Raw genomic sequence first — 22,296 nt, 5'->3', positions numbered from 1 at the left:
ACCAGGGAGCGAGTGTATGTCCCCAAACACACATCTATAAGACCAGAGTGCCGAGTTTTGACAACACCTTTGCAAGATGAGACAACAAGGATTTTTGAGCCTAGTGTTGATCCACAGTGGCCAGAGGACCTTGAGTTCACTGATACTCTTGTGACACTGAAAAAAGGGGCAAAACCATTCATAGTTGTGGATGTGCAAAATCCAACAGATCATGATATAGTGCTCACTGGCAGGACTGTTATTGGGACAGCGCAGCGAGTTCAAGCAGTTTACCCATTGACAATCTTCGAACGGCCCTGACCGTCTCCTCCAGTAACAGTGAGTAATATAGGAGCAGAGAAAGAACATATTTCCGGTGATGACTGGGATCCTCCAGTCGACTTGGATCATATCAGTCCACCTGAAAGAGAAATAGTCAAAAAAATGTTAAGAGAAGAGTCAGGCTCCTTTTCCAGATCTGATGACGACATAGGCTGTATCAAAAACTTGCAGCTTTCCATCTCACTAACAGACACAGAGCCTGTGGCCAAAACTTACCTCTCTGTACCGAAACCACTGTATCAAGAGATGAAGAGCTATTTACATGATCTCATCGCACAAGGTTGGGTGTGCAAATCTAACTCCCCCTATGCATCCCCAGTTGTGTGTGTCCGAAAAAAAGATGGAAGCTTTACGCCTGTGTATTGACTACCGTGAGTTAAATTGGAAAACTGTACCAGATCGCCAGCCCATCCCCAGGGTCCAGGACATCATGGACAGCCTGGGGGGTAATTCATGGTTCTCGCTCTTGGACCAGGGGAAAGCGTACCATCAAGGCTTCATGTCTGAGGAGAGCCGACCCCTCACTGCTTTTGTGACCCCTTGGGGGTTATATGAATGGATTCGAATTCCCTTCAGCCTAATGAACGTACAAGCTGCCTTCCAGCGATGCATGGAAGAATGTCTCGAGGGGATTCGAGATGAGATTTGCATCCCATACCTTGATGACAAACTTGTGTTTGGCCAGTCATTTGAAAACCATGTTGAAAGTGTCAGAACTGTACTGAGGTGTCTGAGAGAGCATAGCATAAAACTGAAACCGGCCAAATGTGAGATGTTTCGACGAGAGGTTCACTATCTTGGGCGGGTTGTCTCATCAGAGGGCAGCAAAATTGACCCTGCTGACACCATAGCTGTCAGAGCACTAAAAGACAAGCGACCAACCACCGTGGGAGAAGTAAGAGCCATCATGGGTCTCCTGAGTTATTATCGTCAGTACATTAGGGATTTCTCTCGAATCGCTGTCCCGCTCTACAACCTCATGAGAGCTGCTGCTGATGTACAAAGAGTGACGAACGTGGTACAAGAAGAAAACACAATGGGGCGCCCTCCAACCAGCCCATTGTATGGACAGAAAAACATCAACACTTGCTGGAGGAACTTTTGGACCATCTAGTGGAGCCGCCAATCCTTGCCTTTCCTGACTTCAGCAAACCCTTTGTCCTGCATACAGACGCTTCCAACCTCGGCCTGGGTGCAGTTTTGTATCAGGAACAGGGAGGGAAAATGTGCGTAATAGCATACGCGTCTCGAACCCTCACTGCATCCGAGAAGAACTACCATTTACATTCCGGAAAATCGGAGTTCCTCGCCCTTAAATAGGCCGTGGGTGAAAGATTTAGGGACTATTTGATCGGCTCATCATGCACTGTGTTTATGGACAATAATCCGCTCCCCTACGTCTTGTCCACAGCAAAACTAAATGCAACTGGAAGCCGGTGGGTTGCTGAATTAGTGGATTTTCACCTCACCATCCGATACCGGCCAGGAAGGGAAAATGTTGATGCCAACTGTCTCTCGAGAATGCCAGTAGATATCGACACCATGTTGAAGGACTGTACTGAGGAAATGTCATCTCGTTCAGTACAAGCAGTAGCAGTCAGTTGAGGACCCAAATCCTAATCCAGTGTGGTCCATGGCTCTGTCTGCTAAGTGCAAAGACATCAATAAATCAGAACATCGGCCTCTCTTGCCTGCAGAGATTTGTCGAGCTCAGAAGGAAGATAAAAATATCGGCCCAGTGATTGAGTGTCGTCGGTTAAATAAGAGACCTGACAACAAACAGTTAAAATCATTCAGTGCGCAAAGTAAAAGGCTGGTATGTGAATGGGAAAGACTCACCTTAGATGATGATGGCATCCTGCGTCGAAAAACAGCCACGCGGACACAGCTTGTTCTGCCAGAAAGTACAAGGCAACCGTTTTGAAGGAGTTGCATGATGACATGGGGCACATGAACACTATGTGGCTCGAAGCTGTTCATGTTTGAAACAAAAGAGGCCCAGCCAAGAGGTTAGAGCACCCCTAACCAACATTGTCACGACTCAGCCCTTTCAATTAGTCTCCATTGATTTTCGACATGTTGACAAGTGTGCAGGCGGGTATGAGTACATATTGGTTGTTAGACCATTTCTCGAGATTTGCCCAAGCCTACGCCACAACCTCTAAGTCGGCAAAAACAATAGCAGATAAACTTTTCAATGATTATGCATTGAAATTTGGATTCCCTCAGCGCATCCATCACGATCAAGGAGGTGAATTTCAAAACCAGCTCCTCGCACAACTGAAGGAGACCTCTGGAGTGTTAGGCTCGCGAACAACGCCATACCACCCTGAAGGAAATGGCCAAGTCGAGCGCTTCAATTGTACACTCATACAGATGCTGAGAACACTGACAGAGAAAGAGAAATCGAACTGGAAGGACTCATTGAACAAGTTGATGATTTTTGCATACAATTGTACAAAATGTGAAGTCACTGGCTTTTCTCCCTTTTATCTTCTTTTTGGGAGGACCCCAAGACTTCCTGTCGACATCCTCTTCAGCTTGACACCAGAAACAGGTACACCTGACCACAGAGAGTACATGCGAAAGTGGCGAGAAGGGATGCAAGAAGCCTACGAAATAACAAAGAACAGTGCGAGAAAGTCAGCTGAAAGAGGCAAAAGAAACCATGACTGCAAAGTGAGGAGCTCAGAGTTGGAACCAGGAGATCGTGTTCTGGTTAGGAACTTAACCCCAAGAGGAGGGACTGGCAAGCTATGCAGCCATTGGGAAGAAACTATCCACAAGGTTGTTCACCGAGTAAACAAGGATGCTCCAGTTTATGAAGTTGTACCAGAACAAGGAAAGGGGAGAGATAGTAGGATACTACATCGCAATCTCTTGCTTCCATGTGATTATCTGCCTTTGGAAGCTCCCCTAAAAGTCGCCAGACCACAGAGGAAAATTTTAAAACAGACAGATGAAGGGAAAACCAACACTCAGCAAGATGATGACAGTGATGAGGACTCAGAGGATGACTGGTTCTATTACCCATCTCAACAGCCTACTCAGGATGTACACCCACAAACATGTAATGAAGAGGAACATGTTGGCCAGTCAGCAGGCTCTGAACCTACAGGAGCAGATGACGAGCAAGGAAAGGAACAGGAAAGACTGCCACAGCTAAGGGAGGATCACGGCGGGATTGGGTTGCTGGATGAGACACCAGAGGAACTGGAAATTCTTGGAGACAACTCTGTACCGCCACCACTTTCACCCCCACTATGTGAAAGTCACAGTGACAATTAACAAGTACAAGAACGGCCAAGGAGAGAACGACGACCACCAAAGCTATTCATCTATAATGAGTTTGGTACTCCAGTTTGCTACGGTATGGGACTTCCAGCCAGATCCATGTATGGGTGTAACCCTATGCAACACTACAGAGCCCATCAACCAGAGATCATGTGGCAAGATTCTCTCCAGACCCTCACCTATCAACCTGTGCTCCTGCATGGGTAACCACAGACATTTCATGGACTGTTTGACACACACACTCACGTGGACTCTTATGGAATATGCATACATACATTCATGGACGGACTCTTGCTGAGCTGAATGCACAAATATACTGCATACACACATGCATGGACTGTTTCCCAAGTGGAACACGCATGTACGCATACACACTCATGGACTTTTGAGAAAGCGGAGTGTTAATACCCACAAACACACTTATTCTGGACTGTTGAAGCAGCTGAGACCTGCCATACAGATCACATGTTGCACACACTCAAGGACTTTGGGATAGGCCGAGCGTTTACATACAAACTATTAGAAGATCTGGATTGTATGCTATGCAACTGTCTTAATCATTCAATGTCGAGGACGACATCTATGTTGAGGGGGAGTGTGCAATGGTTATAAATGTGCCGTTAAAATATAAAAGTGCCGTTAAAATGCTAAAAATGTTTATGTGAATATGCTAAGAACAGTAAGCAAAAGAATGCTTAATTCGTGACAGTACATGGTTAAAAAGAAAACATAATTCATTACAAAGGGAAAAACTGATTAAGGTGAAATCCATTGTGATCTGTTGGTCAAGTGGTCAGTAATCTACTACTCTGGTCTCACAGGCAAATAATATAAGCATAGAGTGATAAACTAAAAAGGATAATCTGTGTTTAAAACACAACTAATTTCTGATTTTTTTGGGGGAAATCTTCCCGATTACTTTTTATATTGTTTTCTACTGTATTCTTTTCTTCAAAGTTTATTTCTTTTAAAGTGTTTCGCTAATCGCTGATCGGTTCTTGATTGCTTGTGTCTGAGCTTTCGGCAGAGGGGAGCACGTGGCCTTCGTTCGTCCATTACAACACTGGACGTGACTGAAGCGACATCGTGTCTCGTGTTTTTCCTTTATTATTCCTCTTTACAGGGGTGCAACATCTGCAATGTGTTGACATGGTCATTCAATTAGGTTTCGTGTCTCTCTCTCTGAGAAGTGTATTAACTGTTTTGAAAAGTGTGTTAAAACTCAAAAGAAAATTGTGTGAAAGCAATGAGAAATAGTTAACCCAGAAGGTCCTGGGTTCGAGCCCCAGGGTGATCCAACCTTGGGGGTCGTTCTCTGTGTGGAGTTTGCATGTTCTCCCCTGTGTCTGCGTGGGTTTCCTCCCGGGGCTCCGGTTTCCTCTCACAGTCCAAAGACATGTAGGTTAGGTGAATCAGCCATACTAAAATTGTCCCTAGGTGTGCGTGTGTTAGGTAGATCTTATAACTTTTTTGTGCAATTGATCTAAAACTAATTTTAATGCAATTACACGCAGTTTTAGGAGCATTCGGGAAGCGTCAGGTCTGTATCTTTTTTTCCACAAAGTTATTAAACTTCTAAAATCCAAAACGGTCATATGACCGTCTTTGGTCGTTCTAGTGCTAATCTTTAATGCAAGAACAGAGCAGCAGAACACTTTAGTTCAAAATCATGAATTCATATTTTAGGCGAAAACGTTCACAACCTCATTATTTTTTTAAAAGTTTATTTCTGATTTTCCCCCTTTTCTCGCAATTTAGTGGCTAATCGCTCCCTGTTCTAATTCAAACTCCCACCCTCGTACTGTATGCGTTCGGCGCGTGCCAACTGCATCTCTCCGGCCGGCTGTCCCGAAGGACACGCCTCGCCACTTTCGTGACAAGGCGGATCCAGGCTGGTAGAGGCTAGTTACCATCGATGCAGAGAACCGAAATGGAGTAGAGAACGGTCAAATGAGCATGCGCGAAATGCCTCTACCATGCCTCCACACGCCCCGCGTAACATCCAGGCGCTAGGATTCGAGGAAGACCCACCCCTACTCTGCGCCTGATTAGCTAACTTTAACCCTAACCCCGCCCTAACCCTAACCTACCCAAACAACGGAGGCAACGAGTACTTGCGCATACTCAGTTGACCGTTCTCTGCATCGATGGGAACTAGCCTCTACCGATCCAGGCCTAATCACTGCTTTTTCCGACACATCCAGAGACGCATTCATGTGACGAACACAAACCGACTCCGCCCCCCTCCCGAAGACAGCCTTGCCAATAGAAGGTATGCATTGACGTCACTTTCCCACTGGAACACGCCCCCTCAGTCGCAGTGAGTGGCAAAACATCCCGCGACATGGCTGCTTCTAGTAGGGGAAACAGTGAAACCGGGATGATAACGCAAGATTATCTGCTTAAATTAAAGGAATTTGGACCTGACAGTGACCCGTACAGCTTACCAAATAACCAGTGGTCCTTGGACATTAACATTGGGCCACAATCGAGTTTCCTGATATAATATAAATATAAACACACACACACACACACGTGTATATGCACTTGATTTCTACGCCAGGGAAATACACAAAGCAAAGCCTGAAGGTATACAAAAGTCTTGACGCTTGGTCGTACTTCACGGCGGGATTTGTTGGCGAAATTAAAGTGACGAGGACACCGATGGACATTCTGGTTGTATGTGGACAGGTTTGTGCAAATATTTATTCAATTTTATTAAGTTACAACTGTGAAAACTGTAACGTTAAGCCAACCATTCTCCCCTTTGTTTGTAGAACACAACGACTTTTTTTTAAATATGCTGACAAAAACTTATGAAAGATGCTAAATATTTAATTGATGGAGTAGTCAATACAGTATATGACTTTATGGTTTGACCATTTAACGTTACCCAAAAATCCAATATAGCCTAACGTCGGCCTACCTGTCACAAAATGGGAACCGCAAATCCACGTTTCGGTGCCTGGAGCCCAGTTGTTTCTGCGAATTGCAGCGATCCATTTGTTTCTCTTTACCTTATCTTTCAGCAGTCTGTAAAAAGATAACTCCGATTTCTTGTGAAATCTATTAGTGCAGTCTATTGCACAACAGCTCTTTCCCATTTTAGATGCGTTTTCGCTGTATTCAAGCTGGACGTTAGCTGCCACTCAGTCTTTTTGCCAAGCGGCTGACGTCACGGATGCGGAACTCAGCGGTAACGCGGCACTGATTAAACGAGCGAGAGCAGGGTAGAGGCTAGTTCCCATCGATGCAGAGAACGGTCAACTGAGCATGCGCAAGTACTCGTTGCCTCCGTTGTTTGGGTAGGTTAGGGTTAGGGCGGGGTTAGGGTTAAAGTTAGCTAATCAGACGCAGAGTAGGGGTGGGTCTTCCTAGAATCCTAGCGCCTGGATGCTACGCGGGGTGTGTGGAGGCATGGTAGAGGCATTTCGCGCATGCTCAGTTGACCGTTCTCTACTCCATTTCCGTTCTCTGCATCGATGGGAACTAGCCTCTACCGCGAGAGCAGCCGACCGAGTTTGACGGAAGCTGGTGTTACGACTATCTCCTTCCTGTAGAAACGTGAGCCAGGGGAGTAATTCAACAAGAGTTCCGGCCATGCCATTGGCTTAATCGGGTGGGATAAGGGGAAAAAATAGAAATACATTAAAAAAAAACGCGGCTTCCAGCTTGAATACAGCGAAAACGCATCTAAAATGGGAAAGAGCTATTGTGCAATAGACTGCACTAAGATTTCACAAGAAATCGGAGTTATCTTTTTACAGACTACCGAACGATAAGGTAAAGAGAAACAAATGGATCGCTGCAATTCGCAGAAACAACTGGAATCCAGGCATCGAATCGTGGATTTGCGGTTCCCATTTTGTGTCAGGTAGGCCGACGTTAGGCTATATTGGATTTTTGGGTAACGTTAAATGGTAAAACCATAAAGTCATATACTGTATTGACTACTTCATCAATTAAATATTTAGCATCTTTCATAACATTGAATTGTGTTATATAAACAAAGGGGAGAATGGTTGGCTTAACGTTACAGTTTTCACAGTTGTAACTTAATAAAATAAAATAAATATTTGTACAAACCTGTCCACATACAACCAGAATGTCTATCGGTGTCCTCGTCACTTTAATTTCGCCAACAAATCCCGCCTTGAGGTACGACCAAGCGTCAAGACTTTTGTATACCTTCAGGCTTTGCTTTGTGTATTTCCCTGGTGTAGAAATCAAGTACATATAAATATCAGGAAACTCGATTGTGGCCCAGTGTTAATGTCCACTGACCCCTGGTTATTTGGTAAGCTGTACGGGTCACTGTCAGGTCCAACTTCCTTTAATTTAAGCAGATAATCTTGCGTTATCATCCCGGTTTCACTGTCTCCCCTACTAGAAGCAGCCATGTTGCGGGATGTTTTGCCGCTCACTGCGACTGAGGGGGCGTGTTCGAGTGGGAAAGTGACGTCAGTGCATACCTTCTATTATTGCTGCTTCATCGAATCCGGCCATAGTTGGATCTGACGAGACCGGGGGCGAACCCCGGTCCCCAGTGGGCAACTGCATCGACATAAAGCCGATGCTTAGACCGCTACACCACCGCGGACCCAGAACCTCATTATTAAAATTGAATCTATATGATATACAAACAAATCAGATACAGATTTTAATAAATTTATCAGAAACAATGTACAATAACCAACTTACCTCGGGAGGCTCGTGAAACCGGGAGAACATCTCATAGAAGTTGTTCCATCGGACAACAACTTATTAGCTTGTGTTGTGGAAGGTCCAGCATCTTCTGGTTTCTCTTCAGTGCATCCGTGGCTATGGTGCTTCTGTGGAAGAAGACGGAAATCCTCCAAACGTTCGCAAGCACTCGAGCCACGGCTTTCAGTTTCAGAGCACGCTGTGACGTGAGGTTCGGTATATGCGCTTAACACCAAATGTGTTGATATCCAGTCAGCTCAACAGCTACAGTCATATTTGATGCGTTGACAGTATACTACTGGGTCTTTTTCAGTAAGCTTCCATTCTTTTGTATCCTTCTGTGACACTTATGCCATATGAGCAGCGGTGCGACTCTCATGTATCACCCTAGTTTGAAGGATGTAAGAGTGCATTTCCCAGTCGATAATAAAATGAGCGGTGATGGTTACATAGGACTCGATGGCTCTTGAAGTCCACCCATCGCAGGTGAGTGAAACTCTCTCAGCAGATTGAGGTGCATCCTCCACCTTTGCTCTCGTCTCTGCATACAACGCAAGAACAGCTATTTCGGTGAAATATTGTCGACTCGGTATGTCATATATTGGTTCCATTATTTGAAGCATTGGGCAAAAACCTTAATTTTTGACTACAGTGTATGGGCGAAGGTCCTTGCAAGTAAACCAAGCGATATACTTAGTAACCCTGGTAGCCCTCGGGGATGTAAAAGGAAGCTTTGCTTTAAACATCGTGACTTACTTCCAGTTATGGCCTCGTTAGCCGTTTTCTCCACGACGAGATCAGGATCGCCGAACAAGCCACCTTGATAATGAACAAGGTGGCTATGCATGTTCGTGGTGTTGCCCGTTTACTTAACTTTCATAAGAAAGGTCTTGCATATCACGTGGGCCCAGACTTTCGACTTGACGACGGTGCCTCTGATTTGCCTTCTCCTACTATCCATGCTGTCCGCCACCCCCCCCCCCCCCGTGAGTTTCTTCTTCTTTGCCACAAGTTTATCCTCATTCATTTGATAAGCGCAACCACGAGGAATCATGAAGTAGTGACTCTGGCAAGTCAAATTGGTGGGGGAATCCGTTTAGAGCGTCTGCATAGTTTAATAATAAATATCGATATTTGGTGCCAGTGTATCGATAACGTGTCGCAACAGGAAGTAATACAATATATTTCCGTATCGATATTTTGTCCCACCCCTAATGACTCCAATGGTTGTAATTTCATTTGTAGGTGAAGTTAAAACTGTTGTACATTTACACACCATAAATATGACATCCAGGTCTGTTTGATGCGCCCGGACAGACTGACCACTGGGAACCTCTGACCTCTCTTGGTGTTGTCTGTGACATGGTCTCCAAATATAAACACACACACACACACACACACACACACACACACACACACACACACACACACACACACACACACACACACACACACACACACACACACACACACACACACACACACACGAGATTAAAGATGTCGCTGTGTCCTGATGGAGCCAGGTAGAAATGCAAGGTGAACATGTGACTACTGATCTGATTAGATGGGATATTTTGAGAGAAAAAAAAATCAAATAGACGGTTCAGACCAGTTCTATGTCTCATGAATTGTTACTTTTGTCTGTTCAGTAGAGTCTGATAACAACCAAACCGTCTGTTAACATCAGCTGTTTAATTCTGACCTCTTTTTAGTAGAGTGGTATCCATCTTTGAAAGAGATAGTGGGATTTATAGACCGGTAACTCCTTATAGACACACAGTTGGGTACAGAGGAGTCTGGTCTCTCTTGATGGATCCCGTTAAAAACAGAGGAAGACTATTGAATAAGTTTAGCTTTGGAGATCTGTTAAGTAGGTATGGGTCAGAATAGTCGATTAGTCAACTACTGTGTCAACTTTATCTTTAGATGTACGTTTTTTTATGTTGTAGATTTCTTATGTTTCCTATGAAGCTGGCTAATTTTTCTTAATCCCTTACAGTAATTGAATAATAATAACAATAATAATGAACTTCATTTAACACTTTTCTAAAATAAAAAAGGTTACGGAGTGCTTCACAGAACAGAATAAAACTATTGAAAATGACACAGAAAAAACAATATTGTAAGAAAAGAAAACAAAACCCACTAACAAATAAAACCATAGAATAAGAGCAAAAGGGGAGAAAGCAATTTGTTAATCAAAAGTTACAAAAATAAGTAAGAGTAAAAGTAAAAACAGGGCAAATAAATAAAAACAAATATTAAACATTTGTAAAAGCCTTCATAAAAAGAAAAGCTTTAAGACGAGATTTAAAAGAAGCTAAAGGCTTGGTTTGTCTTAGTTGAATAGGAAGAGAGTTCCATAGTGTGGGGGCACTAACAGCAAAAGCCCGACCACCCTTTGTGAAAAACCGAGACCTGGGAATAACAAGCAGGGCTCCATCTGCAGACTGTAATGGTGGACAGGGCGTATACCACGTCAATAAATGGGAAATGTATGTAGGAGCAAGACCTTTTAAGGCCTTAAAAGGGAGTAATACAATTTTAAAATCAATCCAAAATATGACAGGGAGCCAATGTGGGGAGGGAAGCACAGGAGTGATATTGGTCATGCCTCTTTGTCCCGATAACGAGCCGAGCAGCAGCCTTTGTACCAACTGCCGACGGTAGAGAGAGCCCTTGCTCCACTTGAGTAAAGTGCGTTGCATAATCAACCCGACAATAGATGTACAACTTTTTACAGATCGGCAATTGATAAAAATGACATATTTTTAGAGATTACCTTGAGCTGGAGAAAGCACGACTGAACATGGTTGATTTGATTATCAAAACCGAGGTTAGCATTGAATATTACCCAAAGATTCCTAGCAGACTGCTTAAGACTACATGACAGATCATCAAGATCAGTACCGAAAGGGCTGATGGAATTTAGGGGAATGAACAGAATGGCCTCAGATTTATCATCATTAAATTTAATTTTCAGACATCCAGGATTTAATGTCAGAGAGGCAAGTTGTGAGATTTGCTAGGCCGCTAGGATCTGTGGGTTTTAGTGACTTGTATAAGTGAGTGTCGTCAGCATAAAAATGGTAAAACACATCATGATTTTGAATGACCTCGCCAAGGGGCAGCATGTACATATATAGAATTACAATTTAATTTAGCAGACGCTTTTATCCAAAGCAACATACATCTGAGAGTTATAACACAAGCAAGGATCTAATCAGGAGGCGACAACACAAGTAAGTGCCAAAAAAAAAACAGGTTCAAGTCCGATAGGACATAGGTGTAAACAGGCAGTGCACAAAGGCAATGCATAGGGTTCATAGAAACGATTTTTATGATTATTATTATTAATACAATCATTAGCGCGAGAAGGGGGGACTGGGGGGCTGCAGCACCTAGTCGTGGGTGCCCCCCCCCCCCAAGTAGTGGCAGGTGGATCTTAGACCCAACAGCATGCCTAACTTTTCCTAACGTACAAATGCAAAATAAATTTAAAAAAAAAACCAAATGTATTTTAAACAGTGGGCTAGGGCTGCGTGGAATGTACATTTTTGATAAAAAGTGAGTAAACACTCCATTCCGACTCTGCTACACACGCGCCTTACAAACAAAACAATGACGTCATACAGTAGCGAACGGGGAGGCGGTCGCTCTAACTGTCGGTGGTTCTGCGCTGGGGGAGCGCAATGGCTGATGTGACTGTTAATGTTAGATTTAAAATTGTGTTTTAATGATTGATGTACTGCTCATGTTGTGGTTATTCTCGTGCTGTTATTTTGGGGGTTCGACTCAGACTAAGTAGGAGACCGTTTACTGACTAACTGGCTGTAGGACCGTGACTGATCTAGCCGGTGTGAATAAAAGAGCTCTCCCGGGGTCGTGTGGTGTAATGGGCACGGGAGTTGCGATTAAAAAGAGATCTCTGCCTCTAGACTCATTCTTCACGCTGACTCGCCAAGATACTTTTCGTTTTAGTTGGTCGCCCCCCTACTTAAAACATTTTCCTGTGCGCCTGAGGTCTGGAGGTGTTCGAGAAAGAGCTGGGTCTTTAACGTCTTCTTAAAGATGGAGAGGGACTCAGCAGATCGAATGGAGTTTTGTAACACGTTCCACCACCGGGGAACTACAGAAGAGACAAGTCTAGCTAGTGACTTAGGGCCCCGTCGCGGCGGAAGTGCCAGGCGCCTTTCACTGGCAGAGCGTAGTGAGCGGTACTGAGTGTAGACCTGAATGAGGGACTTCAGGTAGGCGGGAGCCGTTTTAGTTGCTGTTTTACAAGTGAGCATCAAGGTTTTAAATTTGATGTGTGAAGAAACTGGGAGCAAGTGGAGGGATATGAACAGCGGCGTGACATGTGCTGTTTTGGGTTGGTTGAAGACCAGACGGGCCGCCGTGTTCTGGATCATTTGCAGAGGTTTGAAAGTGCATGTAGCGACACCAGCCAGTAAAGAGTTGCAGTAGTCAATGCGTGACAATTACAAGAGCCTGTTCCAGGAGTTGTGCTGCATGCTCAGAAAGGTAGGGTCTAATTTTTTAGATGCGACCATGTAGACCTCACCTCTGTTCAGTAGAGCGCTGTCCCTCTTTGAATGCATTAGGTAGATCCATAGAGCAGTCACTCTTGATGGACACACAGCTGGGTACAGGGGAGTCTGGTCTCGCCTGTTGGACTAGACTTCAACACCACACAAACAGACCTTTGACGCTGACTGATGATGTCATGATCACATCATTCTGGATCATTTGCAGAGGTTTGAAAGTGCATGTAGGGACACCAGCCAGTAAAGAGTTGCAGTAGTCAATGCGTGACAATTACAAGAGCCTGTACCAGGAGTTGTGCTGCATGCTCAGAAAGGTAGGGTCTATTTTTTTAGATGCGACCATGTAGACCTCACCTCTGTTCAGTAGAGCGCCGTCCCTCTTTGAATGCGTTAGGTAGATCCATAGAGCAGTCACTCTTGACGGACACACAGCTGGGTACAGGGGAGTCTGGTCTCGCCTGTTGGACTAGACTTCAACACCACACAAACAGACCTTTGACGCTGACTGATGATGTCATGATCACGTCACTGCTGAGCTCTGAGATGGAGACCAGTCATGGACAGTTAGATATCCTCATCTTACCTCTTAGCTTTGGTATGGCTGTCATGCTGTCCAGACAGAGTGGTTTTAGAGGTAGGACCTCCCTCCTCTCTCTCCTCAGACACATTCATAGCGGAGTGTAAACCTTCACACAAACGCACACAGCACGCTGTGTTAGTTGGACACACTCATTATCATAAGATTTGCATTAGAGGATCAGTTATTTGTAGGCTTGTCATCATTCATATTAATAACATTTCACATACACACTGAGTGTATAAAATACTAGAATCACCTGTTTGCGTCTAACAGACTGACTAGAAACATCCAGAAATTAGGACTTTAAGCATTGTGGACCATCGAGAACTGGACTGTTTAAAGGGTGGTTGTGTTAAAAGGAGTGGATCTCAGCGTTGGAAGGCGGTAGTGTTTATTTTTTTGCACTCCGTAGATAAAATGCATTTCAGTCAAACTTATCCAAGCTGTCAGAGCAGTTTTGAGACTTTCTGCCTAACTCACCAACAGAATGTGGAGCAACAGCACACTATAACTTGTTGGCTGCTGTTGGTTCTGTCTGGATACTACTGAAAGGAAAACACAATAAACATTCTCATGACATGTTCATCTCAACACCAAAGTCAGACGGAAATGCTGGAAATCATCCATCCATCCATTATCCAAACCGCTTATCAGTGTCGCGGGGATGCTGGAGCCTATGAATTCCAATTAACGTTCAGATCGGAAAGCAACAAATGAGGAAAAATTTGAAAGATGTTACCACCGTCACATTTTACAACGCCACTATACAGTTATACAATACAAAGTAATAGGAGGGAGACGAGTTATCATACATTTAATATGTTTCCTGGTAGGATTGTTACCTGGTGAACTCAGGTCCAGATCAAGTCAAACAGACCTCCCATCTTCATCTTTAGAGGAAACACAGAGAGAAGATGCTTCTTATTCTCTTTGGCCCGTCCTGAAAGTCTGTGGACATTTGATCACATCCTCATAACTTCACTATCGAAGTCTAGAAATGTCAGAATGACATCAAACCAGTCTAACTGTTACGACTCACGAATGAAGGCCAGAGACCAGTGTAGCAAAACCCAAAGGCAGACGGATACAGAATACTAAGGAACCCGAAGGCAATTTTAATGCAGGTTAAAATAAACAAACTGCCACAAAATAATAACAGGGGAATCTAAGGTGGGGGGAATGTAGGATGCAAAAACGTTCTGTTAGTGGGATGTGTGAATAAACTATGTGTGGTGTGCAGCGGTTTGTGGATATGACTATGTGTGTGTTTTTAGCCTATGTGTGGTACGGTATGTAAATGACAAGGAGGTGTTGAATAATGTGCGTGCACCTGGCAAACAAGTCCAGTCCGTGATCCAAAAAGGGTGAGTCAGGGTCCGAGATCCAGGAAGTCAAGTCCGAATAGGAGGGGTCCAGGTAGAGAGACACGGAGAGAGATCGCTGGAGAGGGCCGGGGGAAAAGGTGAAGGTAGCTGGGGGCGAGGGAGACGCGGGGAGCCGTGGGAGTCGCGGAGAGAGAGTCCCGGGAGGGAAAAAGGACAGACACGAATATAGACAATGGGAAATAAACGGAATAGCAAGAGGGCAAGGAACGCTGGAGGGCTTGTCAGAACTTTACCACAGGGTTCAGTACGTCGAAGCACAGACAAGCGTTCTGGCAGGCTTCTTGTAGAGGGCTGCCTGATTGCCGCAGGTGTGCCTGATGGATGATGGCAAACACCTGGTGCAGTGCAGCGCTTGTCTCTCAGAGTGCGAGCCGAGCGCTTGGACGTTTCCGGCACGTCCGAGCTGTGGGAGTGGCTTGAACGTGCCGGGGAGGCAGCTCGGGGCGGTGTAACCACAACAGGACCCCCCTCCTACGGGAGACACCGGGCGACCGTCCGATGGCGTTGGGGAGGGCCCAATAGAACTCCTCCAGGTCGGCCAGGTGGGAACGGGGAACCCAGCTGCGGTCCTCGGGCCCATAGCCAACCCAGTCCACAAGGTATTGGTACCCACGTCCCCGGCGGCGTACGGCGAGCAGCCGGTTGACATCCCAGACCATGTTACCACCGTCGAGGACCCTGGGGGGTGGAGGAGCTTGGACAGGGGGAGACAGGGTGCTGGACGCTACCGGTTTGAGGTAAGAGACGTGGAAAACGAGATGGATTTTGAGTGAGGTAGGGAGATGGAGACGCACCGCTGAAGGGTTGACGATGCGGTCGATGGTGTAGGGGCCGGCGTAGCAGGGAGCCAGCTTCCGGTTGAGGGTAGGGAGGGGCAGGTCCTGGGCCAGGAGCCATACCCTCTGGCCAGGTCGATAGGCTGGGGCCGACACTCTCCGCCGGTTGGCGCTGCGCCGGGCCCGCTCTGGCGGCCCGGGCGGTCTCCCAAATGCACCGACATTGGTGGAGATGGGCCCTCGTGGACGGGACCGCCACCTCCAACTCCTGACGGGGGAACAGAGGGGGTTGATAACCAAGAGAACACTCAAAGGGGGACAAACCGGTAGCCGAACTCTCCATGGAGTTGAGCGAGTACTCCACCCAGGGCAGGTACTTGCTCCAGGAGGCGGGGTTGCTGGTGGTAACGCTACGCAAAGCCGCCTCTAGGGCTTGATTGCCTGCCCATTGGTCTGGGGGTGATACCCGGAGGAGAGGCTGACCGTGGCCCCAATCCCCTTACAGAAGGCCTGCCACACCTTAGAAGTGAACTGGGGACCACGGTCGGAGACAATGTCCAGGGGGATCCCATGGAGGCGGACGACATGGGAGACGAGAAGGTCCACGGTCTCGGCTGCAGAGGGGAGTTTAGTGAGGGTGACAAAGTCGACGGCCTTGGAAAACCGGTCAACAATGGTCAGAATGGTGTCATTGCCTTGGGAGACAGGGAGGCCAGTTACAAAGTCCAAGGCAATGTGGGACCACGGTTGGCCGGGGACAGGAAGGGGGCGCAGGAGACCTGCTGGAGGGCGATGGAGAGCCTTGCTGTGGGCGCAGGTGGTGCAGGCAGCCATGAACTCCCTGGTGTCTGCCTCCATGGTGGGCCACCAGAAACCCCTGCGGATGAAGGCCGCCGTTCGGTGGACACCGGGGTGGCAGGCAAAACGGCTGGGGTGGCAGGCAAAACGGCTGGAGTGGCCCCACTCCAGCACCTGGGGCCGGAGAGAGGGAGGCAAAAATAGCCGTTTCCGGGGTCCATTGCCTGGGTCGGGCTGGGCGCGCTGGGCCCTTCTCACCATTGATTCGATGGCCCAGGTGACAACCCCCACCACTCGGATCGGGGGAAGGATGGTGTCTGGGGCATCAGGGGACCCCTCGGGAAACAGCCGGTTGTGCTCCTTCTTGGGTTGGGGCGGGGTCGTCAGGCTCACTAGGACACCCCTCTCTAGTGAGCCGGGTCTTTTGGGTGAGTCGGGCAGGCCTTGATGTAACGGCCCAACCTCCCACAGTAGAGGCAGAGGTTTTGGATCCAGAAGACACCCAGAGTTGCGAGGGGGAGTGTAAGGGTGGAGAGAGCCCGCGGGACGCTGACCCAGGGAAGGCATCGGTAGAACGTATGGGGGTTGGTCTAGGGGAGGGCCTATGGAGCTAAATCCAGGCCAATAGTTTTGCTAATTTGAAAAAAAAATTGTAATTGAAAAACAAAAATTTGAAACTGAAAGTTCAAGTTTTGATCTTGAACTTTGAAATATACAACAGTGTATTCAAACTAAAAATAAGTGTAGGAAAAGTTTTTTTCAGGTTAAATATAATTTTGATTCAGTTCTGGAATTTTTTGAATAAATTATTTATTTTCATTGTTCACTTTCATATACACTCACCGGCCACTTTATTAGGCACACCTGTCCAACTGCTCGTTAACGCAAATTTCTAATCAGCCAATCACATGGCAGCAACTCAATGCATTTAGGCATGTAGACATGGTCAAGACGATCTGCTGCAGTTCAAACCGAGCATCAGAATGGGGAAGAAAGGTGATTTAAGTGACTTTGAACGTGGCATGGTTGTTGGTGCCAGACGGACTGGTCTGAGTATTTCAGAAACTGCTGATCTACTGGGATTTTCACGCACAACCATCTCTAGGGTTTACAGAGAATGGTCCGAAAAAGAGAAAATATCCAGTGAGCGGCAGTTCTGTGGGCAAAAATGCCTTGTTGATGCCAGATGTCAGAGGAGAATGGCCAGACTGGTTCGAGCTGATAGAAAGGCAACAGTAACTCAAATAACCACTCATTACAACCGAGGTATGCAGAAGAGCATCTCTGAACGCACAACACGTCGAACCTTGAGGCAGATGGGCTACAGCAGCAGAAGACCACACCGGGTGCCACTCCTGTCAGCTAAGAACAGGAAACTGAGGCTACAATTCGCACAGGCTCACCAAAATTGGACAATAGAAGATTGGAAAAACGTTGCCTGGTCTGATGAGTCTCGATTTCTGCTGCGACATTCGGACGGTAGGGTCAGAATTTGGCGTCAACAACATGAAAGCATGGATCCATCCTGCCTTGTATCAACGGTTCAGGCTGGTGGTGGTGGTGTAATATTTTCTTGGCACACTTTGGGCCCCTTAGTACCAACTGAGCATCGTGTCAACGCCACAGCCTACCTGAGTATTGTTGCTGACCATGTCCATCCCTTTATGACCACAGTGTTCCCATCTTCTGATGGCTACTTCCAGCAGGATAACGCGCCATGTCATAAAGCTCGAATCATCTCAGACTGGTTTCTTGAACATGACAATGAGTTCACTGTACTCAAATGACCTCCACAGTCACCAGATCTCAATCCAATAGAGCACCTCTGGGATGTGGTGGACCGGGAGATTCGCATCATGGATGTGCAGCCGACAAATCTGCAGCAACTGCGTGATGCTATCATGTCAGCATGGACCAAACTCTCTGAGGAATGTTTCCAGTACCTTGTTGAATCTATGCCATGAAGGCTTAAGGCAGTTCTGAAGGCAAAAGGGGGTCCAGCCCGGTACTAGCAAGGTGTACCTAATAAAGTGGCCAGTGAGTGTATATTTTGATATTTGAGGACTTAATTTTTTCAGCTGCAGATTTTATGTTTTCAGATTCAGATCTTATTTTTTTGCCTTTAATGTGTATTGTCTTTGTTAACATCTGTGTTTGCCAGAATGTCGACTATAATTCGACAGTGGCAGCAGCTGCACAGAGCCTTATAAATTTGCTGCCGAAAAAAGCGCGCGGGACGCGTTCCTGGCGCCGCTCCCGCAGCCGTTCGTCCATCGGGAGGGCGAGGGTGACGAGCTCGTTGAAGGACGCAGGGCGGTCCCGAACAATGAGGTCTTTGATGGGCTCGCTCAGCCCCCTCCTGTACGCGCTCTTGAGCGCAGTGTCATCCCACCCATTGTCTGCCGCGAGTATCCTCACCTCCAAGGTATAATCTGCCACCGAGCTGGCTCCCCGCTGGATGGAATGGAGGCGGCTGGCAGCGTCCTGCCCGTCAGCTGGATGGTCGAACACTAGACGGAACTCACGGCGGAAGGCACCATAGTCCGAGGCGAGCCGCTCAGTATGGCCAACCGCCGCTATGGCCCAGCTGAGGGCTTTGCCGGTGAGGAGGGACATAACAAGGGCTACCTTGGTCTCTCCTGTCCTATACCTGGCTGGCTGACGTTTGAACAGCAGCTCACACTGACCAAAGAAACCCCTGCACAGCTCGAACTCCCCACCGAAGGCATTGGGGCAGGGAAGGTTAGGCTCGAACCGGGGGTCCAGTGGGGGTTGACACAGAGGAGGGGGAACGTCGGGACCAGGAACGGGAAATCCGGAGGCCGAGCTGGGGGCAGAGACTGGGGCCAGAGCAGGGTGGTCGCTGATCTTGGACACTGCCACAGTCAGAGCAGCGATCTGCGCGGAGAGTGAAGCAAAGGTGTTTGCCTTGAGCCCGCTGATTTCTCCAGTGATCCGGGAGAAGGCAGCGCTAAGCTCAGAATGGAGTTGGGTGGGTTGAGTGCCGTGGTTCTTTACCACTACCTCGAGAGCTATAGGGTGCTGGGGCTTAGGGGCTATAGCTCCCTGAGCGACCGCCTGCCCCTCGGGTTTGCTTTGGCTCATTCTGGCTTCGACGTTCTGTTACGACTCACGAATGAAGGCCAGAGACCAGTGTAGCAAAACCCAAAGGCAGACGGATACAGAGTTCTAAGAAATCCGAAGGCAATTTTAATGCAGGTTAAAATAAACAAACTGCCACAAAATAATAACAGGGGAATCTAAAGTGGGGGGAATGTAGGATGCAAAAATGTTCTGTTAGTGGGATGTGTGAATAAACTATGTGTGGTGTGCAGCGGTTTGCGGATATGACTATGTGTGAGTGTTTTTAGCTTATGTGTGGTGCGGTATGTAAATGACAAGGAGGTGTTGAATAATGTGCGTGCACGCTGGAGGGCTTGTAAGAGGTTGACCACAGGATTCAGTACGTCGAAGCACGGAGAGACGTTCTGGCAGGCTTCTTGTAGAGGGCTGTCTGATTGCCGCAGGTGTGTCTGATGGATGATGGCAAACACCTGGTGTGGCGCAGCGCTCGTCTCCTCAGAGCGCGAGCCGAGCGCTCGGATGTTTCCGGCACATCCGAGCTGTGGGAGTGGCTTGAACGTGTCGGGGAGGCATCTCGGGGCGGTGTAAGCACAACACTAACCAGTCTAACCAGTGATTTTTTTTATGGTCTAGTCTGTGCCAGACAAACCACATATCAGGTTGTGTAGTTTATCTGTCCACTAGATAGAGGATAAGAATCACATCTTGGAAAGTGGACTGAAGAAAAGCCTCAAAACTCAGAAATGAAATTGAGGTGGAGAAAATGTTATTTTAAAATTCAGTAGCTGAGGTAGAAAGTCAATGGTTATGAAAATCTTTCTACAATGGCACACAGTCACAGCTACAGTAAAGAATATAATAAATAATAATAATCAATAAAGTCTATTACTGGGGGGGAAACCAGAGAAATAGTAAACTTTCATGTAATAGGAGGTAGACGAGTTTCAAACATTCATTCTGTAACATTGTCTATATTGACAGAGTTGGTTTGATAAATGGTTTTCTGTTGTTTTATATATCGTTTTGTCTGTTATATGAACATAGTCAACATGTCTATGGAGCCTTAACAACGTTCAAAGTGCTCCTCCCTGTTTTAGAGGTCTAGAATGTTCTTCACCAATAGGCCTCGTCTCTGTTCCGTCTTTTTTTCTTTTCTTTTTTTTTGATGACAAATCTGCTGAATCGGTTTCAGTCAAATCTCCAATTAAACAAACGGCTTCTTCTCTTAGACGTCTTTAATGTCGCCTCATAGACACGGCTGTGTTAAAAGTTGTTCATTTTGAGTGTTCTTAACAGAAACATCAGATATTAAGAGTAGTCTCAAACAGCAGAGTGAGTGTGAAAAAGTTCAGTCAAACTTACATTATTCTTATTATCCACTGAATGAATCAGGAAAGTATGGAAGCATCAACAGATCCGCTGAAACCAAGTCATGGGAGAATATTCCACTGTGGAGGCTGTTGTGTTGATGAATTACAATCGTTTTTTACTTTTCTTGGTGCGAAATATTTCATACCGCGAGGTCTCAAAGTGAAAGTAAAACTAGTAAAGACGGTAAGAGAGCGAAAGCGAGAGCGAGAGCGAGGGCGAGAGAGAGGCAGTTTCAAACATTCATTCTGTAACATTGTCAGAATGATTTTTTCCTCTATTCACACATTCAGTTTCTTTCTGTCAGATTTGCAGATGACGTTTATTCACACATGACATGGCAGTTGTTGTGGTTACACCACCCCGAGCTGCCTCCCGGGCACGTTCAAGCCACTCCCCCAGCTCGGACGTGCCGGAAACATCCGAGCGCTCGGCTCGCGCTCTGAGGAGACGAGCGCTGCACTGCACCAGGTGTTTGCGATCATCCATCAGGCACACCTGTGGCCATCAGGCAGCCTTCTACAAGAAGTCTCCCAGAACACCACTCCGTGCTTCGACGTACTGAATCCTGCGGTAAAGTTCTGACAAGCCCTCCAGCGTTCCTTGCATTCTGTTTATTCCCCAGTGTCTTATCTTCGTGTCTCTGTTTCCTCCCAAGACTCTCCCTCCGCGACTTCCACGGCTCCCCGCGCCTCCCTCGTCCCCAGCGACCTTCACGTTTTTTTCCCCCGGACCTCTCCTGCGATCTCCCCCCTTGTCCCTCTACCTGGACCCCTCCTTTCGGACTCGACTTTCCGGATCTCGGACCCGGACTTCCTCGGACAACCCCACTTGGATCACGGACTGGACTTTCTTGCCGGGTGCACGCACATTTTTTCAACACCTCCTGGTCATTTACTTACCGCACATAGGCTAAAAACACTCACACATAGTTATACACGCAAACCACGGGACACCACACATAGTTTATTCACACATCCCACGAACAGAACGTTTTTCGCACCATACATTCCCCTCCCACAATAAAACCACCTTTGTGGATTTTGAAGTCATCCTGTGTCTGTCTGTCTTGGGTTTCGCCACACGGATCGGGTTCTGGTGCGCGAGCATAACAGAACGTCGAAGCCATTATAGTCCCAGGCAAACCCAAGGAGCAAACGGTCCCTGTGACGCCCCAGAGCCCCGTCCCCCTAGAGGCAGTAGTAAGAAGTCACAGCTGCCAACTTGCCTCTCTCTACTCAGAGCTTACTACTGCCTTCACCCGTGTCCCCGGAGAGATCAGCGATCTTCAGTCCGGCTCCCAGGCCGCGACGAGCGCGTTAGACGCCCTCTCCGCGCAGATCGCTGCACTCTCAACAGCAGTCTCCAGGATGAGCGACCACCCTGCTCTGGCCTCGGTCTCTGCCCCCAGCTCGGCCTCCGGTTTCCCCGTTCCTGGT

General features: G+C 47.0%; 1 protein-coding gene across 3 annotated transcripts in view; it reads right to left on the bottom strand.

Annotated features, from left to right (window-relative positions):
- Nucleotides 1-21,177, bottom strand: part of LOC130121181 (NLR family CARD domain-containing protein 3-like) — a 58,621-nt gene extending 37,444 nt beyond the window's left edge. Inside the window, exons 1-7 of one of the 3 annotated variants that reach the window (XM_056290047.1) lie at nucleotides 20,852-21,177; nucleotides 14,289-14,394; nucleotides 13,927-13,988; nucleotides 13,450-13,552; nucleotides 13,221-13,332; nucleotides 12,884-13,000; nucleotides 9,596-9,674 (exon numbers count right to left, since the gene is read on the bottom strand). In XM_056290047.1, coding sequence (XP_056146022.1) covers nucleotides 9,596-9,674; nucleotides 12,884-13,000; nucleotides 13,221-13,332; nucleotides 13,450-13,534 — 393 coding nt within the window. In that variant the 5' untranslated portion in view covers nucleotides 13,535-13,552; nucleotides 13,927-13,988; nucleotides 14,289-14,394; nucleotides 20,852-21,177. Of the gene's footprint in view, nucleotides 1-9,595; nucleotides 9,675-12,883; nucleotides 13,001-13,220; nucleotides 13,333-13,449; nucleotides 13,553-13,926; nucleotides 13,992-14,288; nucleotides 14,395-20,851 lie in introns of all 3 variants that reach the window. The other 2 variants (XM_056290045.1, XM_056290044.1) reach the window with 2 other exon arrangements.
- Nucleotides 21,178-22,296: the final 1,119 nt, after the last annotated feature.

The sequence above is a fragment of the Lampris incognitus genome, chromosome 11, assembly GCF_029633865.1.
Source record: "Lampris incognitus isolate fLamInc1 chromosome 11, fLamInc1.hap2, whole genome shotgun sequence".
In the NCBI taxonomy this organism is placed as follows: Eukaryota; Metazoa; Chordata; class Actinopteri; order Lampriformes; family Lampridae; genus Lampris; species Lampris incognitus.
Note: the sequence above shows the minus strand (reverse complement) of the source record. Positions and strands in the feature narration are given on the sequence as shown.